Source organism: Prosopis cineraria, unplaced genomic scaffold (genome assembly GCF_029017545.1).
Source record: "Prosopis cineraria cultivar Desert tree isolate PC_DT_omini unplaced genomic scaffold, ASM2901754v1 PC1, whole genome shotgun sequence".
NCBI lineage: Eukaryota > Viridiplantae > Streptophyta > Magnoliopsida > Fabales > Fabaceae > Prosopis > Prosopis cineraria.
Genome location: NW_026555332.1, coordinates 56,451,164 through 56,473,344, shown reverse-complemented (window position 1 = coordinate 56,473,344; position 22,181 = coordinate 56,451,164). Strand labels below are relative to the sequence as shown.

The window sequence follows — 22,181 nt, the reverse complement described above, 5'->3', positions numbered from 1 at the left end:
ATCTATCTATCTGTTATCATTAATAATTAATAATATCCTATCTATTTATATTCTATCTATCTATCTATTTACCTTATTATTATTAATTAACAATAATATATATATATATATATATCTTTTATCTATCTATTTATATTTTCAAATATTAATATCCTGTCTATTATCTGTCGTCATTAATAAGTAATACTATCCTGTCCATCTAGATTCTGTCTATCCATCTATTTACCTTATTATTATTAATTAACAATAATAATATTATATCTATGTATTTATATTTTCAAATATTGTGAGTATATTTTATATCCTCAAATCTTAGTAAGTAAAATTTAATTAGCCAATTTATATCTTTAAATAATAGTGAGTGAAATTTGATTGATCAATTAAATTCATTGTCACATTTTTAAGAAAATTCTGAATAGTCAATTAAATTTGTTATCACACTATGGAATTCATCGTTTCACATCACCTTTTTATCTTATTGGTCAAATTTGTCAATTAAATTCATTACCATATTTTCAACCATCAATCTACGTAGTTTCTTTAGTATTTCATTTTCAATTGTTAATTATTAATTCTTGTGCTCCTATCTTTTTATTTTTCATCCATTTATAATTTCATTCTCCAATACAGTCTTAAATTTAATATTAATTTTAATAACAACTTTTACAAAACATCAAATTTTATTTTATTGTGAGAATATGGTATTTAGATGGAGGAATATATCTTTTTAGTTGTTGAAATTTTAAAAATTTTATTGACAGGTAAAAAAATAGTTAGTTATTGAATTTTTGTGATGGATAAATCCTGGTGAACAGTAATTATACTTAATGGATCATGTGCTTGTTTATAAAGAAAGCATAAATCCTCGTCCAAAAAAAAAGCATAAATAAATGAAAATTTCACTCTTATGTGATGCCCACTTTTTATCAAGCTTTAAATTCATTGTTTTGTATTTTATCTTACCCTGTAGTTAATGAGACTTCACATTTTTTATGCTTTATGATCAGTGTTAATAGTAATTCCAAGTGTTTTAATTTTTTTGGGTATATATAGCAATTTAAATTTAAATTCAAATTCAACTTTATTATTATCTTATCTCACCAGTTAACTAATCAATGCTAATGACTTTTTCTTACCTCTCTATAATTTTCAATTATATTTAAATTTAAGGAAAACATTATTTGTTGTCCTGCACTTTATCGTGTTTTGTGATAAGTCTATACACTTTTTAAAATATTCTACATAAAATTTAAAACATTAAAAAATGAAAGTACAATGATTCAAAATACGAAAAAAAAAAGTGCTAGAACTTGTGACAAAATATAAGCAAGGTGTAGAAATTAAAAATTATATTTTCACTTAAATTTATTATAGCCTTTGCAGTTAGCAATTTTGCCTTTACAAATTACATAAGACTCCGCCTTTGTTATCTCACCATTCAAATTCATTATTATCTTGGCTCACCATTTCTTATGCTACAATCAATGGTTGTAGTACTTTCAAATATATATTTTTATAAATGAGTAAATCGATTTCTAAATTATAAATGTAAAAACATTTGAGATCCTAAATTTATTTTTGAAAAAATTAATCATTTGGTCTTTATAGTTTTAATTTAGTTATAACCCAATCTTTGAATTTTGACTCGTTATAATTCAGTCTCTGAAGTTTTGACTCAGTTGTAAATCAGTCCTTAAATTTTGTCTCTTACAATTTAGTTTTTAAAGTTTCAACTTCTTAAATATTAGTCCCTATATTTTTTTAAAACTAAAATTATAAAAATTTAAAATATTTTTAACTTTTAGTATTTATAAGTATTAAAATGGTTTAGTAATTTAAGATATTAGTAATAAATTTTAAAATATTTTAAATTTTTATAATTTTATTTTTAAATATTGGGATCAATATTTAAGAGGTTGAAACTTCAGAGACTAAATTGTAAGAGATAAAGTTCAGTGACTGATTTATAATCAAGTCAAAACTTCAAAAAATAAGCTATAACGAGTCAAGATTTAGGGATTAAGTTATAACTAGGTTAAAATTATAAAAATTAAATGATTAATTTTTCCTTTATTTTCTCTACAAAGTGTTTCTTTAACTTTTAAAAACAGTACAATCTTGCTTTTATTGTTAAATAAAGTTCATTTTGATGTTAGTTGATTAGAAAATGACCTTTAAAATTATAAAAAATGACCAATAAATTTTTTGGTCATGTTATGTAATTTTTTTGGATCATTGTCCATAATTTTTTTTGATCATTTATTGTAATTTTTAGCCCCTTTTTTTCCAAAGTAGAAATTTAAATTCAAATTCATTATTGTTTTATCTCATTGTCTGACTTATCAATAATTACTCTTTCTCACCCCTTACAATTCCAAAGTAAAGGTCCTAGCACTTTATGAAATTTGGAAAATAAATCACACCGTGTCCAAGTAAAACAAAATGCATTGTCCATAAAATTATTAAGAGCATTGAGTGGACACAAGAGAGGGTCACTCTTTTAGTCTAACCTAATCCTTTTATTATTTTCAACTATTGATCCTCGTATTCCCACTTCTTTGTTTCCCATCTACTTATAATTTCATTATTTTTAATAAAATCTTTACTTCTTCGCGTCTCTTAATGCATTTCATTTTTACATTCATGCTTCTAATGCATTAATTTTTAAGCCTCCAATGCCTAATATGATCAATCATCATTCAGATTTTTTATTTTTTTTTCATTGGGAGAACTTAAAATATATTGGTCAATATGATGTTTAATGAACAAAATATCAATCATATATTGAAACTCTCACCCTATTTAGATGTGAGGAAGGAGGTCTATCACTTCAGGGTAGGCTTCTCCCTTTTTTTTTTTTTTCAATTATTACTACAGTACTTTGGAGTCCAATCTCTCCACCTTTTTTGGTCTTGAATATGACCATTGCTTTTTAGATACAATTCTTTACCTACACGCTTTATTTCTTATGCACAAATTATTAGAAACAATTGAAGAGAGGAATCGTACAACTGAAATGAAGAAAATTGTAGAGCTAGAGATCCATGTTCCTGGCTTCCTAATGAAGAGCTTCGTTCTCTATGTTTGATGTTTGATGTGTGACATATCTTTGTGATGTAAATTTAAGATTTTATTTCCTATAAATAAAGCAAAGAAAGTATCAAATGTATTTGTGTGCCATTTTATGTTAATTATAAGAGACCACACCAAATTCAATTTTAGAAATTGCATCGCGTTTTTAAATTTATGTATTAACGTTAAAAGAAGTTAAAAGAACTAAAAAATGTAACATAAATTATTAAGCAAAGATGAGCATGATTTGATAGATAAAAAGAAAATTGAATTTTAATCTTATACAAGTTATTTAAGAAATTTATATTTTCAAATATACGTATTTTTAAAATTTTAAGGGGACACAACAAATTTTTCTTGGGAGGAAAAGGGGAAATTATTTTTAAAATTGTAGTTACTAGTATAAAATTTTTTACGTGAAGAGATAAAATTCAAAACTTTTTAAAATGATGAAGCGTGATTCAATTCTTCTCATGCCTGTTATAAATAGCATATGTTTTTAAATATTTTTTTTTATTCATAACCATATCAACAATAAGAAAATACAGAGAGGAGTCAAAGAAGAAAGGAAATAGTTGAAGAAGAAAAACAACAAATGTACAAAAGAAATCCGATACAACTAATGACAAAAAATTGTGGGTGCAATAATTATTAAAAATCCGACCTTGAAAAAAAATCTCTACAAAAAAAAAATGTGAATTTGCGCGGAGATCTAAATGAAAATTTGACATAGAAATATGTAAAAGAAGATGGACAAAGCTTCTCCAAATACTATTTAATAATTCATAATTTATTCCATTTAACTATTGATATTAAAATTTTCTCAATACCTAATAGTAATAAGATATTTTCAATCCTCAATCATCATTCATTCTCGCCACCTTCCCTTTGTTCGAACTCAAATTACTATAATTAATGTATTCAGAGATTCATGCTTTTTTAACTCTTCCAATGCTTTTGACACCTTTATCATCAAATATCAATTAATAAATATAAAAGATTTATTCCTCCATCTAAATATCATATTCTCCCATTATATTTTTAGCTGATTCGTTAATTTAGACATACTATTAGTAAAAATATTTTATGATGCTCTGGCTTTTTCTTCTTTATCTTTTAATTTATTATTAAAAATAACATTTGAACGTAATATTGATTATTTCTGGATACCCGAACGCCCGGGATTATTTTATAATTAATGTTCTAAATCAGTAAATATGTTAATTTACAAAATTACAATATTTTTATTTCATCCAAAAATATGTTTAATTATAGAAATAGGTTTCAATAATAAACGTGGATAAATATTCGTAAATCGTATATTTTATTTTTTTTAATTATGGAAGCTGATAGTAAATAATAAATGCATGCAAGAAAAAATTTATTCTCAATGTTGTATTTTTTTAATAATATATGGTTAGTGCTGTGAATGATGAATAGTGATCTATTTAACTTTCATAGTCCATGTTGTATATTAAAGATAATTGGAAGTGAAGAATATTGTAATTTTTTTAAAAAAACTAATATTAAATTAAATTATTTAAATTAAATCTATATTGTCTAAATTCATAATAAAATAAATTTATTAAAATTTTATATTTTATAATTTAATAAATACATATTAAAATATAAAAATAAAATTGATAAAGGTCCTGTTTGATTTGAGGAAAAGGAAATGGAGGGGAGGGGAGGGATAGATCCCTCAATTTGGAAGAGGGAGTTTTGGAGGGAAGGAGAGAGAAATTTTTTTTCCCTTTCTTTCAACCAAACAACTCTTCAATCGTCCTACGTATCATCTGATGAGTACCAAAACCGAAGGAGAACCAATATTTATTCACTACTCCATAGTTGGTAACATGACAAAGCAGCATGTGGAACAACAAACCAGGTGTGACGTCATTATTGCGGAGCTCCCAAGTGCAGTCCGTAAACAAATAGAAAATTTATTTACGGGATGTGCCCGAAGGGACAAATAGCAAACTTATTTAACGCCACACTAAAATATTCAAAAGATAAACTCACATGTCGCAGGAGATCCAAAGTGGTTCTTCAAAATCGCCCTTCACCTTATCTCCAATTCCATCCTCCAAGCACAAGCGGCCCATGTCCATCTCATCGCTTGGGTGCCACATCGGCGTCCCATTTTCGTATGCATTACACGTCAGCCTCCTCAGCCCAGTCCCGTCTAGCCTCACCATGTGCAAGTCCCCATACGGTTGAAACTGATTCGGAAGCGACACCGGCTCCGCCGTCACCCCCGCCAAGTTGTCCGTAAAGAGCAACCACTCCCCATCCTCGCTGATGCACACGTGGTTGATCCTCTCCTTGTCCACTTCTCCTGAACCCTCCTTGCCGGCGACATAAATTCTCCTCAAACCAGAGCCATCGGGCTTCACCGCGTATATGCTAAATCTCTCGACATTATTTGGATTATGTCTATTTGATGAGAAAGCGATTAGATCCCCCTTTGGTGACCAACTCGGCATTGTATCTATCCACGGCCCATCCGTTAACTGTCGTATGCCTCCATTGAACTCGCCTTCTACGGCATCAACAATGTAAAGGTTCTTGTGCCCAGACCTACCTGACCGAAAAACCAAGGACTTCCCGTCTGGGGAGCATGACGGGAACGCATTATTGCCGGTGTCATCTCTGGTAAGAATCTTTATATCACAGGGTATGTGTTCGCGGTCATCGGTGAGAGTTGAGGGTTTGAACGTGATACGTGCAATCTGGACCGTTGTTTTTGGTGACTCGAAGATTGGACCAATGGAGGTGTAGATCACGTGCTTCTCGGTGGGACTCCACGAGTTGTAGAATGACGTACGCCCTTCAAACAAGGTCCATCTTTTGGAGCCGTCGGATTTAATTATCTTCCCTCCGGAGTTCTTATCAAAGTTGTGATTGAACGCAATGAGATTGCCGTCAGGTGAGAAGGTTGGAAACGAACCGTTGAGTCTTAGCAACCGCATATTCGGAGCCGGAGACATCACCGGCTCAAGATGGGGGATTATGGACTCCCCCTCCTTGATTGACTCTCCACGGAATCGATGGTACCCGAGGAAGTCTGAATTTGGAGATACAAATGGATTGTAGTGATGAATATTCGGGTTGATTATCCCAGTAATTGGCTGAAATGTCTTGGTCTCGATATAAAAAATTTCAATATGTCGGAAATCTGTGCCGTGCCGGCGAGTCGCGACGGCAATTCGCTTTCCATCATGCATGGACGCTGGGGTGAAGCAGTGTACCGCTGGTGGAGTGAGCCGAACTGGTGGTTTTGGAGACCCAGAAAGTTCAGAATCGGGTAAATCTACCCGGAAAATGCTCCACCACCCGTCATCAGCTATTCTGTGAAAGTAGATGGTCGAGTCCCCAGACCAAGTGGGCCATCCACCTCGCTCGCACACCACAATACGTTTTTCTGGGTTGGATTCGCTGAAAACAACGATGTCAGTTTTGAGTTCGCGAAAATCACCGCCCCATTGACGAGACCCATAGGACGCGACAGCAATAAATTTGCCGGTTTTTGATACTGCAGGACTGTAATCGACCACCCCATAAGGGGTCAGCCTCGCAATTTCCTCACCGTGGAAGCTGGTGGAGTAAACGGCCGAAAAACTCTGGAAATGACGATCGGGTTGCTCGTGAGCCGACGTGAAATAGATCCTTCCATTTTTTATAATTGGACGATCATGAAAGAGGCTGTCACAAACAGAAGGTAAAGGTTGGGGCTTTGGTGATTCGGGGCTGAGCAGATAAATCCGAGGAGATCCGGTTCGTTCAGAGATAAAGACGATACTGCGATGATCTTCTATGAACTGAGCATTGAAATTGATTGAAATTCCATCGGTGAGACGGTGGTCTGCGGTGACCTGGTGTGGAAGGTTTTGGAGGTTGATGCAGAATACGTCAAAACCGTATTGAGGCCTCCCAACAGTATTGAAGACAATGGTGCCTTTTGGAGGATTCATGGTGATGGTCGAAATCTGAAACTGAATCGGAGCCAGGTGAGTGTGAAGTGGAAGGGGATGCGATGGTGAGTGATGATAGTGGAAGTAGTGCTTAAAAAGTAATCGGGTGCGTGTGGCATGACGCAACCTGTTCAACATTATCCAGTCTGCCTTTCTTGACTCGCACAACCATATAATATTTGAAGACGATAATTTTGTTAGTGTGGCTTGTTTAAGAATCCCAGTGATTAAGGAGTTACTTGTTACCCACGGCCTTCATGCCTTTAGTGTACCGGACAGTATTCAAATCTAAATCGTCTACTGCTAAAGTTGGATTTTAATAATGTTGCCGGGCTGTTGGAAAATATAGCTTTATACTATATCCACATATGAAAGGACAAGCACCGTAGCATTCAGAGAAATTACGCGCCAGTGCTGAATTGCAAAGAAAAATTAATGGAGTATCAAAGAACATGGATACTTTTTTAATCTCAGGGATGACGATAACTCCTATCCTGATTATTGCCAAATAACTTATTAGTATTATGGCAATCATAACATAGCATTGAAGTAATTCAAGAATTCATATTCAAGTCTATATGCCGGAAATGGATGAACTGGAAGCAAAATGGAAATTCAGTACTCTCGAGGAAAAACAAAGAGCCTCAGAACTTGACAAAACGCCTCTGGCGACAAGACCCATCAACAGGATTCCATAAAGAAAGGACTGGGCGTTGAAATCAAGTTCATATTTGTCCGCCATTACAAGAATAATGCAGAACCGATCTTACACTAACAGTAAAGAGGTTCTGGATGGGAATCTTTTCTTTTCTGTTCTTTTGGTTTTTTTTTTTTTTTTTTTTAGCATCTACACGATCAATTGGCTGACAATCTCTTAATTGACCCAGAAGCCACCCAGGAACCACAGGTTTGGTGAGCATTACCTTATACCTTCAATCTTATGGGTCTTATTTTTTTTTTTGGCTGCATTTTAACATTATTTTGAATTTAATGCTTGGGCTATTATGACTTATGCTTTTGACATTGTCATGTATGAAATTATTTGTAATGCCTGGTGAGAGAATGGTTAATCGTGTGGCTTGCTAGGTTTCTTATGTGCCACTAACGCTTTTCAGAGGGACTCTCGATCTACGCTGTGCCAAGAAAGAAAAATATTGGGCGATAGAATTACACTTCAGTTTTTTTTTTTTTTAACACAAGGATTACACCTCAGTTTGGTCATTATTAATATGGAGATATTCAATGTTGTTGTGTTACATGATGTTCATGATATTTCTCTTTCGATATCAGTTCTGCAATTTAGCAGGCCGTTTGTTAAGAGTATTGTGATCGGGGGGACCATGCCACTGCTTTGCCAATCTATTGTTTTAGGTTGACCGTGTGGAGTTGCGTTTTAGGATGATAAAAAACTAACTTGGGCAACTTCTACGTAAATTTGGCAATAAAGTTTTGAACCTGGTATTGAACTTATATGAACAGCAGGTATGGAAAAAGGATGAAGCATTCACGTTCGATATTATTTAGGACAAGAACTAATCCAATGTCAAGCAGGTCACTTATTATGGCCTTAAAAATGCATCCTGGAACAATTTTGCCAGAATCTTATGTTTAGCTCTCACAATGAGTACATACAACAAATAGCAGGGTATGTGGAACACAGCCAAGAAGAAGTACCTGCGGCATGCATGAAGCACTAAATCATCTTTTCTATAAATAGAAAAACACTTAAGTTGAAGAAGATATGTTCATTGAAATTTACCATAGGGGAGCCCATGGGATGTCAAGCTCCAGGAATGGATATGGCCACCTGTTGGGAGAGTGATAATTGTCGATAAGAATGGATTTTACATATATGTGTTGAAATGGTAAAAGAAAGCATTTAAAAAAGAAAACAAAGGGGTAATAAAATAGTCAAATTTTCACGAGGAGAAGGCGAGAAGCAATAGTCATTTACTCATTTACCATGAAAGGCCACAGGCACGAGCGATCCAGAGGAAGATGATGTAGGCACAGCTCCACAGCACAAAGTAAGCCATTCTAAACCAGGGAAATGGCTGAGGAAAAAAATGACAGTGCCAAATGTTTGAGTTGTCTGGTGTTAATTAGTGATTGGATTTTATTTCACCGAGTGCGAGGCTTACAAGATTATTTAGAGCGGTATCCACAAGCAGGAAAGCTATATTCAAGGTATGCATGCAACCCATCAGCTGTGTTTATTGCAGATCAACAAACGTTAATATTATTCAATAGATAATATTGTGCACATCATCTTTGTCTTTGGACTTTGTTCAATAACTCATTTCCACAAGAACAAGTCAACAAAAAGGGTTATGCCCTCCTGTACCCCAAAAAAAAAAAAAAACTAGATTACTCACCGGGCTTAGCTTCAAATGGGCGATTGACAAGAATGGTACTATGACACACCAAAATACAATGTCTGTGATGATCACGGCCCCTCCACATATCTGTTCAATGCAGAGATATTAGTTTAAACCAAGATTTGGTGAAAATTCTTTTGACCAAGGAGAGGCGAAAAATAGGATAACAAATAAATATTTGAAGCATGATTAATTTCTTGTAGATAGACCGCATTGAACTAGGCCACTCTATTCTATCTCATGTTTGACCTACCTGATATATGATTTGCATGAGGTAACCCCAAAATCCTGCTCTCTGTAAAAATTCCTCTTCGGCATATCGGCTCTGCAACTTCATGGAACCCCACGTTTCTTTCCCTTTAAATGTCGCAGTCTTCGAGGACATACTCTCTTCTAAATCTCTTCTGAGATAATCGGCTTCTGCCTCATGTTCAGGTTTTAAGTTGTGCCAGCATCCATGTGCAGATACTACGCTTGCCAGCTAAATTGAAACAACAATACAGGTTCTTCAGAAAAACAAGAACTTCTTTACATGCGCCTATAGTCATGTGTGCATATACACTATAGCTCCCAAGTCCTAATCAATTTCCAAGATAACGTGACGTGACTGTTGCATAACTATGTGATTTACATAAAAAAATGAGAGATGCCGTGATTGACTTACCGCAAAATAAATCGTAACTAATGTGAAAGTCCACCTGCAGATAAGTGCAATATCATTAATGAAAAGGCCTCCATGCTCCGGAAACAAGAATAACGCATGCCCTCATAAAGAATAATTAATTACACTATGCCATTATCATTTGTTGATATGTTATCAATTCCAGTAAGTTCTGTTCGAGAAGAAACTGAAAAAAGAAGAATCCATCTTACTGGGTGTAAAAATAGAAAGGGAAAGCTCCACCGGAGGAAACGATTATAAACTGAATGCGAGCCAAGCAAAGGAATGCGAAAGCTCTGTGCAGGAAAAGCCACATGGGATTGAGATTTCTCAAGCGTGGAATCCACAGGGCTTTGTGACTCAAGGGCTCTGCTTTGGCCTTCAAGATGTGAAATACAGATATTGTGACCGACACAATGAGGATTATAGCACAGGCAGGAACTTGCCATTGAAGCCAGTACCCGTAGGCCATACTGCGTTTCAAGGCCTTCGACGAAAAGCTAAAGGAAAGGGCAGAGAGGCTTATAGTTTTGGAGGGCGGGGAAGTTCCTCGAAAGTGGAATTTGGAAAGACAGTTGAACTCAAAACATTCAGAAACCACGACTTGGTGAACATATTCTTTTACGAAAACGAGTGATTTTCGTGGCAAATTAATTAATGTGATGAACGAAAAAGTTCTGTAAGCGAAAGAGGCCTAAGTATGAAAAACTGGTCGAACTGTCGTATCTCTTGCTTCCGCACCAAGTCAGAGAGGTCCAATATTTATAAATAACTAAACCTTGGTCTCTCATTCCAGTAGAATTTGACTTCAGCAATAAACCAATTCAAAAAAACAATTATTTTCAGAAAATTGTGACATTTCGTTTGAAAGGAATCAATTCCAAGTTTCTTTCGTCCGCAGAAACCAGATGCTATATACCATACACAAAACACAAAGGACGACATTCCTTGATGATATCAGGAAATCTACCACCCCAATAGCCTAAATAATATATGAAGACAGGACCGAAAGCAAAAGGAATAGTTGAAGAAAGAACTTACTCAGTATAGTAGTAAAAGATGGTGGCACTATATTTGACGCTATCCCAAATTAGAAGAACGGCCATTACAAGAAAAGAAGTGAAACGCGTTGCCAAGAGCCACAAAGGGTTAAGCTCTCGCAAACAACTGGTCCATAGCTGGGAGGAGCTCACATGACCTTTAGGTAATGATGAAGTAGCGTCTACTTCAGAATCAGGTCGAGCCACCAGAAGGCTCTCGTATCTGGTGTCGTACTGTCTTCGGGAAACTGCTTCCTTCTTCCCCAGCACCCATAAGGCTCCTATTAAAGCCACTCCCACAATGCCAAAACATACAAAATCGTACCACTCAACCTCTAATGCCATTTTCAGATTATCTTGCTACGTTCAGGGCATCCTGGGGTTTAATTTTGCAGAAGAAGGAGAAGGAGAAGGAGTTGTAGAAGTTGCTTGGGTTATAATGGCCATCGCTTGTGAGTTTTTAATTTTGGTGCGTGACTGGTAGTTATGACTACCAGGCACCTGACCCCCGCTATATCAAGTTTGACGAACAGTTGCTGCAAATGGGGACATACATTCGGTGGGGGCGACACAGTTCAAATTAAATTCAATGGTGGAAAATTTTAAAATTCTAAGATTGGGTGGGTGTACGTCCGATGAAGCACCCGCTCCCGTAAAATATCTGCCCGATGGTGACAAAGTCACATAAATTAATTACGCACGCCTTTTTTCTCCGGATATTTCTATTGCTGGTCCATTTTGCACCATTCAATTTTCATTTTCCTATTATTATTCCTTAGCAGTTGAATAGAAAAGACTCCGCATCTCTTGAACAAACAAACAAAAGTCAAAAGTTTGAACATTGTAAAATAAGAATTAAAACCAGTTGGATAAGCGATGAGAGTGTTTGATTGAAAGAGAGGGAAGTCTCTTATTTGGATTGAAAAATTAAAAGATAGGGTTTTCCTCCTCTCACCTCCAAATTGGGGGAATTGGAAGGGGATGGATAAAATTTATTACACCCCGACTAATATGTCCTTGATGATAAGTTTAAATAATGCAGATACACTTTTTCATTATCTCAACACTAATGAAATGAGAGTAAAATTATTCATATATAATTATTTTTTCTCCCTTCTCTTCTTGAATCAAATAAGGTAACATCCCTCCCCTTCTCTCTCCCCTCAAACCAAACTTAAAATTAAGCCCGTTAACATTGAAATTTAAAGTTAAATTAATTATTAGTAATACTTAACTAATATCCCCTACTTGTATTAAAAAACAATAATATAATAACGCCCTGGTAAAAGTAAAATAAAACCCTAGGGCCAATTATTATATAAAAAGTCTTATATGAAGCTATTCCACCACATCTTTCATGTTTTATTTAATAAAAACATAATATTCATATGATATTAAATATGTATTGATTTTTCTATTAACAATATTAAAGAGAAAATGCAAGCAATTAAATGAGTATTTTATTATAAAAATAAAATCATTAAAAATAATAATACATAAAATTTTATTTAATTGAATTGATGTGGTTTTATTAAATGGAGTAATGGATGCACCGGTCAATACAAAATTTTATCAGTTATTATATATTGATGAGGAACAGATTTATTCAATGGAGTAGCACAGCGAGGATCCGGGAGACCGTTGTAAATTTATCGATGAAGGTAGGCAAAGGGCCCATCTTTCATAAAACGTCTCTAGGAGCCCAGCGTTTTACGACAGTGAAGCCTCCGTCGACGACCAGATCATGGCCACTGATATAAACAGATTCATCAGAAGCAAGAAAGAGGGCCGCTTCAGCAATATGGGTAGCCTTCAATGAGATTCCCTTCATGTTAGCGGAAGAATTGGCAATGGCTTCAACTTCATCTGCCCCCTTATTGAGCGCTGCACACGTAAGAGGTGTGGCAATCGCATACGGCGACACGCAGTTCACTCTGATCCCATAAGCCCCGAGGTCGCCGCAAGCTGAACGGACAAGGCCCACAAGAGCATGCTTGGACGTGGTGTAAGCATGGGGCCCACTTCCGGCGACAGAACCAGCTGCACTGGCCGTGCAGATAATGGAGCCACGGGTGTTTGCGGCCACCATGGCTCGAGCCGCGTGCTTGATGGTGGCAGCCGCACCGCTAACGTTGACGGCCATTGTCTTATCAAATGCGTTGAGGTCGAGATCCAGTATGCCGGCCATGGAGCCGACGATGCCGGCATTGCTAAACATGACGTCCAGGCGACCGTACTTGTGGACGGCGAAAGCTACAGTTTGCTCCACCTGTTTCTCATCTCTTACATCACAGTGATGGTAACTCACTTGATGTGGGGCTAATGAAGCTGTGAGTTGGTGACCCAGTTCATCTTGAACGTCTGCTACAACCACTGATGCTCCGTTTTCGGCGAATAATTTCACTGATTCTGCTCCGATCCCACTGGCTCCTCCTGTCACTATAGCCACCTTACCCTCCAACCTGCAAAATCCGCACAAATATGTTCTCAACGTTAACGGCAACTTCAAGTTCATTAGAGGTTGTGTATGGGATTTCAAAACTCATACCTTTGCTTGGTCGACATTGATTAGAGCTGTTGCTTCCTCGATGAGTGTGCTATCTGCAATTCTGAAAATGGGGGGTGTGGTTTTGGAGAGGGAGAGTTGTCCAGATTTATAGGTGGGGAGAATGACACAGTTAATTAATTCAACTTAAGTTTAAAATGTAAAACTCCATAAGTTTATATGCTTGGTTCTTAATCTTATAATTTTATTATAATAAATTTATAATTTATATTCTAAATTTAATAAGAAATACAAATTTACTTATTTATTTTATATTAAAATTTAAAAATAAGTTATAAATTTATCAGGATAAAAATGTAGAATTAGGAGAACATTTAAGTTTTTAGGGTCTGACATTCAACACCTAAGTTAAAAGAGGACCTGTCGTTTCTCTTTATCAGGATAAGTCTTTGTGTGGCGGCAACTTTGGTGGGGCCTGGGGATGAGGCATTGAAGGCCCACAGCCTGTTTTTTCTTTTTGACTTTTTCATGGTGAGAGTGGAACTGAATGCAATGAACTGAATCTCCTGCACTCATTCATTATCCCCGACTTTTTAAATTCAATGAAACTGGATGCTGTTAATGCTGCTACGAAATTCGAGGTCAAGCATAATTGATTAGTGCATAATTAGCCAGATTTTAAATTTTACAAAATATAAATATTTTTTTAATTAATATTAATTCAAAATATAAGTAACTTAAAAAATTTATTTTACCCTTGTATTTTATTAACCTAAAATATTTATATAAATATATCCTTTACCTATCATATAGTACATGAATAATTAGAATTAGAGTTAAAAAAATAATTTATATTTTTATGAAAATAAAAACTTTATTGATATACTTATTTTTTAAAAAATTGTTTATATTTTAAATGGAAAGGAGTATGGATTAATTTTGTGGAGTCTACAAGCAAACCTATATGTTTTCTCTGATCTTATTTATAAAATATTTTTTTATAAATAATTTTTATTTAAAATATATAATACCTTATAATAATTAATTCTATTTTTTAATTTTATTTTTTATTAGCTCAAAAATATTTAATATAATTGTATTATTATTTAAAATTAAGGATAAAAATAAAATTATTTTTCATTTTTTATAAAGCAAAAAAATTAATTTTTTTAAAATACATGAAATCATTAAAAATGTTTTGTAATAAAGATCGAAAGAAGTATAATATAAAATATTTTTTATATTCAATTCAACATTTTTCATCATACAACCATCGGTCCTCGTCCACATGAATTTACTGTATTATAATAAATCTTTCTCCAAATCATAACATAAAATGTCTTATAAGAGTTTTATTTAATTCAAAATATAATATATTTAATAATTTTTATAATTATTTTTTTAATTATATCACTACTTTATTTTTTACTTTTTTAAAAAATAATATATTAAAATTTTAATTATCATTATTGAAATATCTATTAACGAAGGTAAAATTGAAAAGATGTAATTTTATTGAAGAAATTAAGGTTTTTAACTAATTTTTTAAAATTATAAATTAATTATTAATATCCTGTATTTTTGTCCCGAGGAAGTAATAATTTTCCCATGCATGGAGATGGACTCGTGATGTAGTTTTGAATTTTCGTGCTTCCCATTGCCAGGCCCTTCACATTATAAGGTCATTGATGATGATAGGTTACTTAAAATAAAAGTTATGAAACTAACAATTTTAAATAAACTTATGATAAGAATATATATTTAAAAGTTAAAATATATTTTTAATTTTTTATTATTGTATGAGATTTTATTTTAATTATTTAATTTTATAAAGTATTTTGTAAATTAGTTAATCTTAACATTGTTAGTTTTAGATGATTATTTTTGTGTCAATATTTATTATTTTAAAAAATTAAACTTAATGTGTTAACATTTAAAATTTTTTTGTTAATATTTAAAAATTTAATATAAAAATTTATTGAGATAAAGTTAAGAGTATCAAGGTTAAGAGATTAAAAAGATACTTTATAAAGTTAAAAGACTAAAATAAAACACTGTAAAGTTAAAGGCCTAAATATATATTTTAACTAAATTTAAATCATAAATTTGAATTGTAAACTAGTAAAAAAAATATATTAATAATAGTCATTAGAAAGCATATCATCAAATAATTAAATTATAAAATAAGATTGTAATTTGATTTACATATATTTCAAATATAAAAAATTAAAATTAAATCTATCTACATTGATATATTATCATAGATCTTCAACATAAAAATTTAAAAATAGGGTAATTTAGGGCCTATTTATTTTCAGTTTTTAAAAAAAATTTTTGGTTCTCAAAAACAAAAAAAAATCTAAAAACTTGTTTAGATAAGGGTTTCCATTTACTTGTATCTAAAATTGTTTTTTTTTTTCAAAACAAAATATAAAAATAATTTTAACTTATTTTTATTTTATTTTTCTTATTTTTAAAATATACTACATCTGATTATTAAAAATTATAATTTTCATAATCAATTTTTATCATAAATAATCACTATTAACTACTTATAACTATTACCATCAGTCTATTTTTAAATTCTAAAAATTTTTTAAATTAAGATAACGAAACATATTCTTGCTTTTGTTTTGTTTTGAAAAATAATTTTAAAAACTATATCACAAAATATTTTTTTAAAAAAAAATGGGAACAGAAACCAAATAATCTCTTATTTTTGTCATTTTTTTGTTTTCTTCTCTATTAATATTATCTTTTTTGTCATAAAAAATATTAATTTTATTTTTCTTGAAACCATGTCTTACCATTTTTATAAATCAAATTTTACACAATATATATTTAACTAACTCAATTTAATTTTATAAGTTAATTGATATAATTTTATATATTAGAATTATAAAAATGATAAACTCGCAAGTTTATGTTTAGTTTAAATTTTTTTATGAATTGATATGATTTTATAAGACTAAAAAATAAAAATAATAAATTTTAAAAATCAAACTTGAGAATTTCAGAGTAATGAAAGGCAAATTGGAACACGCTTGATTTATTTATTAAAAAGAACAATAAATACATGAAGATTAAGTACATGACGACGAAACCACCACGTCATTGCTTACGTGAGAGGGCACTATAGAGACATAACTGATGCATGTTTTACGTGTTACACAAAATTTAAAAGTGATATAGTTTATTGAATGGACGTTTTTATTATATATACTTCTTATGTTTAAAAATATAAAATATTTTTTTGAAGGGTTAAATATTAAAAAATATAAAATATTTTAGTTTTTTAAATTATAATTATTATTTTTTTAAGTGTCTTTATTGATGAATGACTTTATATTTATTATAGGGTATTTAATAGAGGTAAATATGAAAAGATATGATTAGTTTGAAAATAGTCAATTATTTTATTGATCGGTGAGATTCAGTTAAAAATGCTTTATATTTTGAATGGAGAGAATATTATGTGGATAGTAAAATGGGAAAATAGCAATTAAACGTCACTTATCAAAATTTATATTAGTTAATAACCGATTGCCATCAATGAGCATGGCTGACATGATGACATGGCTGACACCTTAATTAGATGGACAATGAGCAAGCATGGATGTCTCCATGCAAGCATCCAGGTTGATTAATGGCTGACAGGTGGATTGATGGGGAGAACAAAACTTGAAACAAAGAATATAAAATATTCTTTGCTCATACACTTCATCTTTTCATCGGAGGAGGAAGCCACGTGGCTTCTGCACTTCGTCTGTCTCTTCCATTGAGTCCGTCCGTTTTGAATCTCCAGGTACCTTCTGCATTTCCATTATCCTTCGTTTCTCTGCTCTTCGCGTTCCTCGTGTTTCGCTTTATATTTCCTGGCGTTTCCCGTATGGCTGAATAATTATCGTGTATCAGTGGAAATTCCTAGTAGCAAAAGTTATTGGATTAATGTACATACGCACGCACTAGAATGCTTCCTGTTGGGCACTTCTCATTTTATGATGTTTGGGAGTTGGAGGTTCAATACGTACCCTAGCAGGGAATGTTTTGAATAGTTGGACAGAACTGGATTGCTATTATTATTATTATTATTTTTTTATTCTGGTCCTTCGATCTGATGGCATTATTGTCCTGTGATTTTATTTCAGTTTTGATCGGTTGCTTCTGTGATTTTATTTTATTATCCTGTTCGAGAAAATTGAACGATATGTTGCTGCTCTTGTTGCTTTTTTTTTTTTTTTTGTGATCCTTGCTTCTTCGCAGTATTGTAAGAAGGAGGATTAGAATTTAAATTGATGAAGATTTTTTTCTTTATCTTTAATTTAGACTTTTAAATTTTTTATTTATTTTCTTGAATTTGTTTGATTTGAATTTGGATTTGTTAGATTCATCTTGAATTTTAAAATACTTTAATTAATTTATAATATTTTAATATTTTTGAAGGCAGGTTTATGGACATGACCCTAAGCTTTTGAGTCAAGAGACAAGAGAGGTCAAGAGGGAGATTCTACAGAGTCAAGCAAGTGAGGGCTGTGAGGCTAAGGCAGTGTGAGCTTAGGGTTTGTTTAATTGTTTTAAGCTAGATATGGTGCGTTTTAAATTGAATAGGCAGCCTTTCAAACTGAATCATTATTCTTGACTTTAATCATAATATATGTGTCTAATTTCAATGCTCGTCACTTGATGAATAATATAATATTTATTATGTGATGAGTATTTAAACCATTTATATTTTTAATTTGAACTATTCAAATTTATTGTTTTTATTTTATATTTACTAAAATAAAATGATAAAAAATTGTTGAAAAAATTACAAAGATTTTAATAAATTTACATTATCATTAATCTGAAAAGGATACATTTAAGTTTGATGGTCCAATTATAAGTTTTTATAATTTTTATAAATTAAGTATTAAGATATATTTTGAACAATCTAGATTTAAAATATTTAACTTACAACTTTTAAAATTTTTTAGAATTTTTACTTTGGAGATTATCTTCATTTTTAATATTATATTTACTAAAATAAATAACTCCAAAAAATTAATATTAAATTTAGATTATTTACTAGTACATCTAAATAGTGAATCTATAAAAATTATAAAAAAATTAATATTAAATTAGACCATCCAAATTAAATTTGCATTATTCAAATTGATGAGAAAGTAAGTTTATTAAAAATTTTATAATTTTTATTTTAATAAATATAAAAAATGATAGATACGGATGATCTAGATGCTCACCACTCGATGCTCATTGGTAATAAACACTGAAACTAAATCCAAGGAGGTATCTAGCATTATAAGTTTTTATAATTTTTATAAATTAACTATTAGGATATATCTTGGACGATCCAAATTTAAAATACTTAACTTGCAATTTTTTTTAATTTTTTTAAAGTTTCAATTTGAAGATTATCTTCATTTTTAATATTATATTTAATAAATTACAAATTTTAAAAAATTAATATTAACTATAGATTGTCTATAGTATATCTAAATAGTCAATATATAAAAATTATTAAGTTTTTTAATATTAAATTAGACTATTGAAATTAAATTTACATTGTCCAAATTGAAGAGAAAGTAAGTTTAGTTCTCCAAGCTAAGCTTGGTGGACAAAAAAGCTAACAAGCTCATCTTATATTTTGATCTCAATTTCAGCTGGCAAGCTTAAATTTTATTTTCTTTGTGTTATGAATATTAATATATTATGTAAATGTCTATTATCTCTTATTCTTTAATATCTTTTGATTATCATAATATCTTTCAATTATTATTATCTTATATTTTTTAATTTAATTGATATATTTGTGCCGACAAATAGAAGGCATATATCTATTGTATTCCACACATTAAAATGAGAAAACTCTCAATTTTCTCATTATCTCATTATAATTTTATCTGTTCTCTCCTCCTCAATCTCAATATCTATGCAACTATAATTATTAGGTTAGAGATTAATGCTTATATCAATGAACATCTCTAATAAATGTGGGGGTACATTTGGTTAAATATTGAATGAGCAAATCTCCATTACCCATGCACTCATGTTATTTTATATGTCATTTATTTATTGAATTTTTTGTTATATTATTTTCTCCCTCCCTTAATTAATCTAATAATTAGACATTGTGTTCCCCATCTAGAAGTATAAGACGTAAATTAATTTTAAAATAGAGTGAATTTTGAAGTTATCCATACATAATATAAAATGAATCCAGAAATTATTTACGTAAAGTGAATTCCAAAAATATCCACATATAATATAAGGTGGATTATAAAGATTACATATATAATGCAAAGTAAATCTTGAAGTTATTTACAATCAAAATATCTATTATTATGAATTTTAAAATTATTCATTTAAAATATAAAGTGAATCTTGAAGTTTATATTTACATTCAATTATTTATTTTTTGTTTATCCTATGATCAATTTCTTATTTTTAATCCATTGTTTATAGGTTATTCATATAAAATATAAACTATATTGTGAAGATTATCTTCATATAATATAGAGTACATCTTGAAATTATCTACAATTTAAAAAATTTATTTATCTAAATTTTTGTGGATCTTAAAGCTATCCATATGAAATATAAAATAAGTCTTGAAATTATCTATATTTAAAATAATATATTATTTTATTTATATTTTTTAATAATAAAAAATCGTCGGTAACAACATCTCAAATTTGTTTAGTTTATTTGTTATAATCACATTTCAATTTCTTATTTTGGATTAATTACCTTGCCCACGTTTTAATATATATAAATATGCGCGCGCCCCGGGGAAAAGGAAAAAAAAAAAAAAAACTGCTGCAGCTGCGTCATTCTTCTTCTCACTCTCAATTTCCAATATATATATTAATGCATATCTCTCTCTCTCTCTCTCTCTCTCTCTCTCTCTCTCTCTCTCCCTCCCTCCCTCCCCCCAATATATATTAATGCATCTCTTTCCAATATATATATATAATATTCAACAATCTTATCTTTTTAAAATAAAAATATAAATTTTTTAAAATATTCATCATTTAATATATTAAAAAAAGTGATAAAAATTAATTATAGAGAGAAAAAAGATAATATTAAAATTAATGTATTTAATGAAACTTTAATTTACTCAAAGAATATTATATTTTAAAATAAAAAACTCTTTTAAAAGTGTTCTATAATTTAGGATAGAAGGAGTATAATAAAACACCTCCCAGAGGGTTTTCTTTTATTTTATAAATGATCAATTTATAATTATAATAAATTATATGGACTAAAGTTATATTTTCTTTTGTTATTATATATAGCCGAAAGTCATTTGATTTTGTAATTACATGGCCAAAAGCTATATTTGCTTTTGTAATTACATAGTTAGAAACCATAATTGATCTTGTTATTATATGGATAGAAGAAATTGCCTTATTTTTGATCGTGATTGTTTTGTAAAATGATGATAATTTTATAGCTCTAACAATTAATATAAGCTTTGTGAGATTTTGCTTGGTGTCTTGATTATTAAATTGATTGTTTTAATTATTATAGCCTTGAAAACTAATAGTTTAAAAGGCATTGTCAAGTTCAAAAGATTAATCATAGCTAATAAAATTTATGTTACAAAAAATCAATAAAAACTTTTTACATCAAATATGCTTACGAGAAACTTATAATATGGCATATAGTCATATAGACAAAAATGCCTATTATTTATTGAACTTAAAAATATTGATACTTGTTATCACAAAGTATTATGAGATGTTTGAAAAATGTCGATGAATGACTATGAAAAGCTATCGTACTAATAAATTTATGAAGGTGTCTATATGTGGATAACTATAATCATTTTATTGGGAAAATTTATTTAAGAAAATTTTTATATGTCATTTAAAAGTTTTTGGGAATTAGTCTTAGAAGAAATTAGACATGAATGACCTTCTCTCAAGTTCTAAAAAGAGGTGGGAAAGTGAATAATATTTTCCTCTTTTTAAAAAATTCTTTAATTATATGTCCCTATAGTTGGCTTGTTGGTTTTTTCTTTTAACATTCATGGCATATGCTAAATTTTAATTTACTCAAAATAGAAAAGGATTATGTTTCGATATTCAAGTTAGACTATCATTACATTGAGTGATTGTAGGAGTAAAAACGGAATATCAAGAGTTTTAAGATCATTTATGAATTAGCTCTTGAAGAACATATGAAAACTAGCATCATCCTTAATTGAATAAAAGCTATGTTCTCTATAAATAATGTTTAAAGGTGAGGATTAACTAATCACTCATTTGACAAATAAGAGGTGTTATTGTCACAAAGACAAAGTTGATGGAAGCTTTAAAGGAATTTTCATTCCCATAAAGCAAAATTTATTCATGATATTATTTTCTTGAATTTCAAATATTTTGATATTGAATGTCATATTATGATTGTAACTATATAGCTAGAATCTACAGTGATAGATAAATTGTTAAATTGGAAGTGTATTATTAACTTGGTATAGCATACAAGGAGCATACTAACATTGTCTGGCATTTCTTGTTGGATCATCTCAAATTTGTATTG

General features: G+C 30.7%; 2 protein-coding genes across 2 annotated transcripts; both read right to left on the bottom strand.

Moving 5' to 3' along the window:
* Positions 1-4,886: 4,886 nt before the first annotated feature.
* On the bottom strand, positions 4,887-7,210 carry LOC129310493 (uncharacterized). The gene has a single exon (XM_054952355.1). The coding sequence runs from the start codon at positions 7,182-7,184 to the stop codon at positions 5,091-5,093; it is 2,094 nt and encodes a 697-aa protein (XP_054808330.1). The 5' UTR covers positions 7,185-7,210; the 3' UTR covers positions 4,887-5,090.
* Positions 7,211-8,531: 1,321 nt separating this feature from the next.
* Positions 8,532-13,827, bottom strand: LOC129310503 (uncharacterized). The gene is made up of 10 exons (XM_054952365.1): positions 13,674-13,827; positions 12,840-13,587; positions 11,127-11,239; positions 10,089-10,122; positions 9,678-9,905; positions 9,422-9,511; positions 9,188-9,253; positions 9,009-9,100; positions 8,806-8,853; positions 8,532-8,720 (listed from the first exon to the last, which is right to left on the bottom strand). The coding sequence occupies exons 1-10, from the start codon at positions 13,688-13,690 to the stop codon at positions 8,606-8,608; spliced, it is 1,551 nt and encodes a 516-aa protein (XP_054808340.1). The 5' UTR covers positions 13,691-13,827; the 3' UTR covers positions 8,532-8,605.
* Between the last annotated feature and the right edge of the window lie 8,354 nt (positions 13,828-22,181).